Consider the following 9,705-nt stretch of genomic DNA (forward strand, 5'->3'; position numbering starts at 1 on the left):
GCTTGGGTAGAAGAATGGCGCTTCGGAAGAACCGATCATGCTGCTTCCTCAGAAGAAACAAGTGTTCATGGCATCCAGCCCCAACTGCTGCTGATAGGATGGATTGCTAGACATCTTGAGGCCTAGCTCTGTAGTCGCCAAAGGCCAAATCTTGCACACTAGTACTAGTTTTAAAAGACCTGAAGCAAAGCAGCAGTAGGATACGTGAGCCAAATAATCGGTGACATCAACGCCGCTGCTGAGGACACAGTTAACAGATTGTTCCTTCACAAAGTTGAAGATGCAAGGTGAGCTACTGTGCGCATTGTAGCAGGCAGCAATGCACACGAAATTGCACAGCACTGACCATAGGAGGAGGAAAAAGTTCACCTAATTTGCGGCAAGAACAGAAAAACACCACCTACTTGCTAGCCTTGGCGCAAAAATGCAGCCATCTAAAGCATAGCTGATCTAGAAAAAAGCCACCTAAAGCACACAGTAAAACGGGTTGTTTGTCCTGAAATTTCAAAATGGGGCAGCGCAAGAAAAGCACCGGAATGAATGGAGAAAGGCCAGGGACATCAGTTAGTTACAGTAGCCAATCTCATAAGAAATAGTGCTTATCGAACTGCTCATTCAACATTCGCTTGAGGAACCCTTTTCTTTTTCAACATTCAATATTCAACATGATAACCAACAGCGCAAGCATTAGAGATCTTCCATTCCAAGCCGTACCACACAAAGAGACAATAACGCAAAAACAAGAAGGAAATCATGTTGAAGAACCAAAGTGGGAACATCCGAGGAAGCCCTCCGGAGCTAGGGATCAGTAGTCGAACCTTAAACAATCATGGAGAGAGAAAGCACGACGACGGCCTATGAATCGCCAACCACCCCTCCGTCTCTACCTCAAGTGGCTACTCCCCTACAGAGGTTTCAACCTGGGATATGGCTAGCTAGCGAGGGCGAGTGGGGCAGCAGAGCTTCCCAAGCACCGCAAGAGAGGAGATGGTCAGCGAGAGGAGGAAGAAGATGAAGCTGGAGGTAGCATGTGTTGAACGGCGGGTTGATAAGGCAAGAAGGCAGGGGGCTAAGTGCAAAGTGCCGCGCGCTGACCAGCCAGGCCACTTGGCATCCAGTTGGTGAGTTGTGATTGGTCTAGGATTAAATTTGCACATCCATTGCAAGTTCAGGGATAAAATAATCTATTTTTGCAACTACAAAGACTAAACCATCACCTGACATGCAAGTATAAAGACCTGGGGTGCTATTACCTCACACGCAAGCCAAAACCCATGTCAATGTTTACTCGCGCGCAGAGCAAAGATGCTTCTGCCTTTTCCCATCTCCTTGTTCCGTGGAAGCTTGTACTGCGATTACAGGCACAAAGCTGTCTATCTCTTTTGGCATGGCATCGGTTGTTCCTAACTTGCTACATGCATGTTGGACAAAAGAGCAAATATGCTCGCCATGCCATACTCCACCACTCTGAAGGCATATAATCTGATCTTATCCCGGACCCGTCTCCTAGCTAGAAAACAAGCAATAGCTACAAGTACTCCCTCTGTCTGGAATTAACTGCCACATAAATGAGTGTATCTAGAGTTCTAGACAAGCACATGATATGATATGCCTATTGTTTGTGACTTCAGATTGATGGTGAAACAGTAACTCGTGTCGTGGAACTGAAAGAACAACAACGGAAGCTTTTTGTTTGAAAAGGGAGATTTCTCCGGTCTTTACATCAGAACGATGCATACGGTCACCTTTATTACTAAGCAAATCAGTTCGACGGAGGTCTTAAAGTCTCAAAAATAAGAATAAAAAGATGCTCACAAAGAGCTAAAGAGTATAAATAAAGCCACAACCGGCTGGCAAAAAAAAGATAGAAAAACTAATTGCCTATCATATTACATGACCGCCATCCAAACCGGTTGAAAATAGCTCATGCTACCATCTCCCATCGGATAGATCCAGTAACCATACGATCCCTGGCCTCCGCCGGAGTGAGTAGCGACCACATACGGATGAACGCAGTGGCTCAGAAGATAACCTGCAAAAAATGAGTATTTGTTTTTCTGTTAAAGACCAAATCATTTCTGCAATTCCAAATAGCCCATAATAAAGCACATACTCCTACACGAATGTGTCTCGCTGTTTCGTGCGCTATCCCATCAAGCCATGTCCCAAATAACGTGTTGATATTATTTGAAGGAGTAATATTAAGCTTTACATGCCGTTCGATAACCTGGTGGCATATCATACTCAAACACAAATAAATAAGAGAAGCTTTAATCCAAACATTCATTTACTGATCAGATTTGCTAAGTCTAAGTTGACCGAGACTTCGTTAAGTCTCTGTCGATGCTATATCCGTGAAATCTTGATATGTGTAATTTTTTTTTCTTTCTTTTGCATGTTATGTTACTTGACTGAGACTTGGTTAAATCTCAATCGACTGAGACCAAGCCACACCCTTTACTGATTTCTTCAGAAGAGCGGCGTCCTTCACTGACTTTCTCAAAACAAGCAAGGTTCTTCACCATTAATATGCAGTTATCCATTTCTCCAACTAACTCCATGACACGCATGTCTTCCACTTCATCGGTGTACCATATCTAGGCTAGGTCCTAGATCACTCACTCACTGCCTTACCAGTTGGAGTATAACCAACCGGGAGAAAAAGGGGCATCCATATTCCCTCGATATTGTTCACCAACCTAGCAATGCTGAATTTTTCGTGGCTCTACTGATGCTGCCTCACATTACTCATTTGGTGTGTTTGTGAAGCATCTGATTCCAGGATGAATACTGAATCTGGTGAGTATTGCCAGTCCTAGTGGAATTATGCATACCATGAACAAGCAAATAAAGAAACAGTAGCCGACCAAGAAAAAAGAGCCTGGGGTCCAGAGATGGCCTTGAAATTAGGGTGAATGCATGTCTGTCATGTTATCACATTCGATCGACATCTGGTCCTTAATTTCATAGCTAACTCAAGGACCTATGACTGAGACAGCGAGGGCAATAAAATGCTGATCTAGCGAGCTGATGGTGAGACGGAGAGGTGCGGAGGAGGCGAAGAACCGTCTTGGCTGCAGAAGCAAGCAAGAATCCTACCACTTGGCGTGAGCACTTTGAGCCCTACTAATTAACAGTGGCCCCTGAACAAACCAGGAGGCGCTGCACCAACCAAAGTATATATGTGACCGGCACACTGATGATGGAGTGTCGGTTTGCGTCAACTTTGGAAACGAAAATCCCACATCTACGTGCACTAACGAAAAGTTTTACGTAAACTGCCAAACAAGATGTAGCATTGCTCCTTTGGAAACCAGGAACGGCAGGCGAAAGCATACCGGTGATGAACAAGAAAGAGATGTGCACTCTGCATTGCAATAACAAACAAACAAACAAACAAAGATAATTTCAGCGGATTTGCTCATACAGCGTTTGAAAGTTCTCGATCATGTAACTGATGTAAACTGTACATGACCAACTCTGCGTTTGCACTTGGCTTGAACCGAGACGCAAAGGCAACGGGACGGGACAGGGAAAGCAGGAGCGAAGATCGGCGCGGTAGCTAAGCTAGCTAGCTAGCGGTTCGTGCGCCACCCGCACGGCGTCGCGTTCTGGCTAGCCAAGGGGCATGGCATGATGACGATGTACGACGCGTGCCCGCCTTGATTGCTCGATGCATGGCGACGGTGGCCACCTAACCTAACCGACCACGTGAGTGAGTGCGCGACGCCGACGTTCAGCTGTGCTCGACGAAGGACTGACCCAATCAATGTACGCCCGTCGTGTACACTCCTGATACGATGCATGCTGGTGCGCAGGCCCGGCTACTACGTAGGAGTACGTACTCCTACTTGGCTAGCCGGCGGCATTTATACACACCTTCGGCTTCAGAGACGCATGCTAGTGCATTTTCGTTGCGAGATCGTTTTCACGGACGGGCCTCTCCGCTGGCTGCCTGGCCGGACCAGGTCAGTGAAGGAGAGGCAGGGAAAACGGAAAACCGTCGCGTCACACGAACAGCGCCGTGCCGCGCGGCACGCACGCACGACGACTGGGGGAGCCGGCGGCAAACCGAGGTAGCAGGAGGGGTACGTACAGATGGATGGTGGTTCGGCCACGCGCTGTGAAAGGTGACCTGTTCGCTGGCGCCTGGGTACCAGCGCCTCCCGAGTTTCGCCGATCACCAACCAGCGGAGAGGTAGCACTAAGGCCAACTCCAATGTCTGATCCAAACGGACGTCTGTTTTATTCAGATTTCGTTCATTTGGGTGTGGCAATGATCCTATACGAATCAAAGTGTTCTCGCCTTGGCTATATGATCCTGTGCGAATGCTCTTCCTTCTATTTTATGCTTCGGCCTTTTTGGTGAGCTAGTCGATGAAACATAATGGCTCTTGCGAAATGTCGAGCTCGTCCTCGTCTTCACAATGCAAGTCATCATCTTCATGCCACGAGTTGCCATGGTCATCCTCACTGGCATCATCATGGTCGCCGAACTGAGAGTCATGGTAGGTAGCACGACCATCCTGGGTCCTGGCTTTGGGTCGCGCCGGGATCAAAAGGTTGCTTATGGCCGTCGACGTGGAACACCTCACCACGGCCCTCGAAGACGACGTTTTGCATGAACGAGGAGTAGTACGGGTCGTCGACCATGGGCGTCTGCGTCGGCGGTGGCATATCGCCGAACAGCTTGCGGGCGCCGGCAATGGTAGCCGACTCGAACGACCGGGGCTGCTTCCTTTGTGAGCCGTCTTCACAATGGCCAGCGCCACTGTACCCCGGCATGATGTTGAGGTCGATGACAGCCGCGGGCGTAGTCGGTTCGACCACCACGCAGTCCGGCGACGTAGAGAATCACGTTTTCCCGTGGTCGTGCGGCGGCGGAGCATGAAAATCCGGCGTGCCATGTGACACGGACGAGCTTGGGGAACGGTGCTGTGGCGGTCGATGAGCCGACGAGCCTGTGCTGGACGCGACCATGGCAGTGGCAGGGAGAATGGCCAGTGTGGGGCGGGCCATACCACCCATCATGAGGAGGCGTGCGCCTTGGAGACGATGGACTCCTTGTCGTCGGTCTCGGCCTGGTGCTACATCACACACCACAGGGCACACTCGGATGCATACTGCGCGGCGGCCTTCTTCTCCTTTTCAACGGCTCGCCGGTCCCTCCTGTTGGCCGATTCCCTGTTGAGCTTGACGGCGGACGCTAGCGAGAGCTCCGATCGCGGCTTCTTCGTCACGGGCTTCTTCTTCTTCGCCACGGCCTTCTTCGCGACAAGCGGTGGGTCTCCAGGATTCGCGTCGTCGGCCATGGTGGATGGAGAGAGGGGAATGCTGGGGGCGCGGGAGAGTGGAGGGCGGGGCACGGGAGAGTGAAGGGCGGGGCGCGAAAGGTTTTGGAGGAAAAGAAGGGAAAGTGGCCGGTTGTGCCATTGACGGACGGGCCAGGGAAGGACAAGGGGGCGCATTCTGCCCGTCCCCGCCTATCCGCTCGGCCGCGAACTCGACTCAAACTTGAGCCAGAAATAGGTTGAAAGCGGACAGAAAACAGACGGACGCTGGCGGAGAGGATGGGTCGCGCATTGGAGTCGGCCTAATGCCACCACCTCTATACGCGTAGGGAGGTGAGCCAATCAACTCGGCGGTCAGCCAGTTTACCTTGCCACTGGCCTATCCCTGTTGCCTGCGGATCCGGCTTGCCTGCTCCCTTCCCATGCTCCCATTCGTGCTCCCACTTCATCCTACGGATGTCTTTTTCTTCTTTTTCTTTCTAATCTAATCATCTTCCCCCCGTTTTGATTTTAAGAGGGTAGCGCCGGGTTTTATTTTGTTTTAATCAAATCAAGCCACGTACGCGGGAGCACGGATGAGAGCACGCGCGGGGAGTAGGCAAGTCCCGTCCGTTGCCTGCCGCTGGGTGCGCGGAATAGTCGCCTGCGCAACGGATACGCACAAAGTACTGTACATTGGTGGCACGCAGGTTAAGCTGAGCAGCGGCGGAGGCCTTTGCCTTTGGTCGACCTTCCGTGCGTGCTCGGCTGCACACGGCGATGACCATAGCAAGTGGTATACGCACCCTGCGTCATCGTTTCTTCGTTCCGAACAAGCAGCATATTTTTCACATGCCCGTTTTTCCTCCGATAACTGGCAAAATCGATAATCGATTATGTTTTCCATATATTTTCCACTACTAGCCATGAAAGAATGGCCTTTGGAGTGTGAGTGTGACTGTGTGAGTGTGATGGGACGGCCAGCAGGAATTCCCAGGCGTCGCGTGATGGGACGGCCACGGCGTGAACCTTGGTGCAAGCTCACACCGTACCCTGTTGTTCTCCACTCACGGAGTCTTGCTTGCAGCGACCACGACACCACGGAAAAGCCAGTAGCCGGGTCAAACACCGGTGTGCTCGATCCGTTTCATAAGCGGTTACCTTTTCCCGTGTCGTTGGAACATTCTACTGGTATGAATACTGTATAGTACCGATGCCAGTTCGTGTTTTTTTGCCGAGCCACAGGCATGGAGTAGGACTATGGCTTCAGCAGCAGTTAGAATAGAAGAGGAGGATCGATGATGAAAATCGCAGGCGTCCGGTCCAACCATGATCCGATCCGATGGGCCATCCCGTGCCGCCACGCACGTGAGGCAGCCCCGCCTCGTCCGGCCGGCCCCACGTCCCCCTGAATCTCTCCCCGACCCCACCCTCCCGCTACCGCCACACGGAGGAGCACACGCGTGCTGCAGGGGCAAGGGAGGGCCCACGTGTCATCCCTTGTTCCCTCCCGGCTCCACCAGCTGCCGGGTGGACCAAGCAGTTCACCCCCGCGATCCGCCTCGGCCCGCGCGCCCCCGCAGCTTCTTTCTTTCCGCAGGCGGGCGAGGCCGGTACGCCGGCGATTAGCAAGAGCGAGCCGATTAAACTAAGAATAAACCCGGATTAGGCGTGCGTTAACTATCCTGCTAATCCCAGCACAAGTTAGTCAATATCGCCCACGCCACCGAGGTTCGTGGCCACTGACCTGACCAGTCGATGCGAATCCAAACATAGGATGGAGAGGGACGGGCGCCACGTGGGCGAGGGCGGCGGCCCATGCCGCAACCACCTCCTGCAGAATCGGCTGCGGTTGCAGAGGCCTCCCTCCCAACTGTTGACAGAGATCCAGGCCCCAACCCAACAAACCCAGCCCCCAAAAAATCTAGTGTAAAAAAAAATCTGACTTGAAAGTGAAAAGCTACACAGACCCTGCACAGTGCACAGCAGCAATGGAGCAGGTAATCTTCACGGCTGTACCGCGATTGAAACGACATTCCGAGCCGCTTTATTTGTTGGTTATACGGCCATTTTGCTTGCAGGATTCAATGCAATGCGCAGCACAGTATGGGGAAGGGAATGTGGTGGGAAGCGAGCGAGGCAGACGTGGGCTGGGCTACAGGGGGAGCAAAGTACAGCGGCCCTTTTTGCTGCTCCTGCATTCTTGTTGCTATTTTGTTGCTTATGGCTTCACTACTGCCTGCCTGCCTGCTAGCGAGTAATGATCGGTTGCTTGGTGAAGTGCCATGCCATGCCATGCTATGCTAATATGCGATGGACAGTTGGAACAAGAACAGCTGGAGACTGCGACAGACAGCAACAGTTTAGCTAAATTTTGCCCTATTTTCTTGTAGGCTACCAAGATCGAGCCAAAAGAGAAACAATACTAACTAGCAGCAGCAGCTGGCTCTGTTTGCTGGCCCGATCTACTCTGTTCCGTAGCTTGAAACAAACAAAAAGACACACCAGAGCCGAGGGAGAGGAGAACTACAGCACGAAAAATAACTACCCATAGACGGATGCCTCTCTTTTTCTTAACCCTTTTCTTCTTTACCTTTTTGGCTTACTGCCTGAGCACCATCTTTCTCGCCAGCGATCACAGGCCCGGATCATCCATCTCCACTGGAACCAACCCACCGACCGACCGAAAGGAAAAGCACGCCGGATTGCTTGCTCTGCTTGCTTCAGTGGCCTGGCCTTGCCGCGAGGAAGGGATCTGACACGGCGGAGAGCTCCACGTCCTCGAACGGCGCCGGGAGGTTCAGATCAATGAGGCCCAGGCTTTTCATCGCGGCCGCCGGATGATCGGCCACGGCGGCGGCGGCTGGGCGGAGCTGGGGCCGCTTGTGGCCGCCGAGGGCCTGGCCCGACGCGAACACGCGGGAGCAGCAGGGGCACTCGTGCGGATGCGGCGGCGGCTTCGTGCCCTCCTCGCATTCCGGCAATGGCTGCAGGTGGGTGGACGCGGGAGGCGGGTTGAGCGGGGGCGCGCAGCAGCCGCCCCTGCCGCCGCGGACGTGGCTCGCGCGGTGCCCGCCCAGCGCCTGGTACGATCGGAACACCTTCTTGCACGCCGGGCACTGGAACCGCGTCCGCTTCTGCTCGGCCGCCGGGGGCGCGGGCGCGGCCTCTGCGTCGTCGGAGTCGGCGGCGCGGTAGGACGGCGGCGGCGCGGGCCAGGAGTCGCGGGAGAGCATCATGAGGGACCGCGCGACGTCCTCCTCCGGCGTGGCGGCGTCGGACACGGAGCTCACCGGCTCGGCGTCGCGCGATCCGGCATGCACGCGCTTGGCGCCAGGCGACTGCGACGGGTACTCCGCCTCGCTCTCGCGATCCGAGAAGTCGGACTCGGCGAGGCGCGCCCGCCGCTTGGGCTTGCCGCGGAGCACGTGGGCCTGGATGGCCATCCTGGCGTCGTCGTCCGCGGCCGCGACGGAGGTGGACGCGGAGGAGGCCGACGAGATCTGCTGCAGCCGGGCGACCTTGACGGAGTGGGAGCGCATGTGGCCGGCGAGCGCGCGCGGGCTGGCGAAGCGGCGGCAGCAGAGCTTGCATGTGTTCTTGGCCATGGCGAGAGAGCTCCGCCGGGCCGAGAGATGGCTAAAAATACGAGCTTTGGGAGGAAGGAAGGGAAGGAAACGGAGTGTGCGAGAGAGTAGGAGGGCCAGGAGGAGCCGCCTCCGCGGGGCTCGTCTGCGGAAGTTGGAATATCGCGGAACTGCCAAGCTCCCTTCCTTCCGCCTTTTATTCCATTCTTTTCCTTTCGCCCCCTCCCTCTCTTTCCCGGACGGCCCCCCGTATTCTCCACTTATTACTACTATGCCATGCCATCGGTATTTGCTCCGTAGAAATCAATTTTTTTGCCGAGTTATTGTTCTGGATTAATGGTAGATCGTAAGTATATTAGCAGCAGCAGCACGAAAGAATTGTACTGAATCCAATGCCCTGCTGGCGCACCGCGTTGTGGTCCATGCCGCATTGTTTAGCACGGTTGCATTGTTGCATGGGATTACACTTTTGGTAGTAGCAGGAATCAAGCCATTATTTGCTACCATACCTGAACGATTTTGCATAAGTTGTGCTTGATAACTTTTCTTTTGCGAGATTTGTGCTTGATAACTTGCCATGTGAGATGGTATGTGAGATTTGGCACATGGCTGTCAATTCTTCCCTTTATGGGACTTGCGCAATATGACCAATGCTTTCCTTGTGAGGCCGCCACCCCATATTCCCATCCATCCAAATCAAGGGCGACGATGCTTCCTTGCTTCCATCCTCCACCTTGCTCCGGTGGTGCAGACGATCAGTGAGTTGAGTAGGGTAGATAAAGAGCTCACAATGGGGTGATGGGGACAAGGAGTGGGTGACAAGAAGGAGAGCGAACAGCAAAGTGCAT

At 53.5% G+C, this 9,705-nt stretch overlaps 1 protein-coding gene across 1 annotated transcript; it reads right to left on the reverse strand.

The window, feature by feature from the left end:
- Positions 1 to 7,291: 7,291 nt before the first annotated feature.
- On the reverse strand, positions 7,292 to 9,018 carry LOC125533866 (zinc finger protein ZAT1-like). The gene has a single exon (XM_048697197.1). The coding sequence runs from the start codon at positions 8,876 to 8,878 to the stop codon at positions 7,994 to 7,996; it is 885 nt and encodes a 294-aa protein (XP_048553154.1). The 5' UTR covers positions 8,879 to 9,018; the 3' UTR covers positions 7,292 to 7,993.
- Between the last annotated feature and the right edge of the window lie 687 nt (positions 9,019 to 9,705).

The sequence above is a fragment of the Triticum urartu genome, chromosome 2 (assembly GCF_003073215.2).
Source record: "Triticum urartu cultivar G1812 chromosome 2, Tu2.1, whole genome shotgun sequence".
NCBI lineage: Eukaryota > Viridiplantae > Streptophyta > Magnoliopsida > Poales > Poaceae > Triticum > Triticum urartu.

What these genes read in the sequence shown, in the direction of transcription:
- LOC125533866 (XM_048697197.1), bottom strand. Translation starts at nt 8,878, where the DNA reads ATGGCCAAGAACACATGCAAGCTCTGCTGCCGCCGCTTCGCCAGCCCG.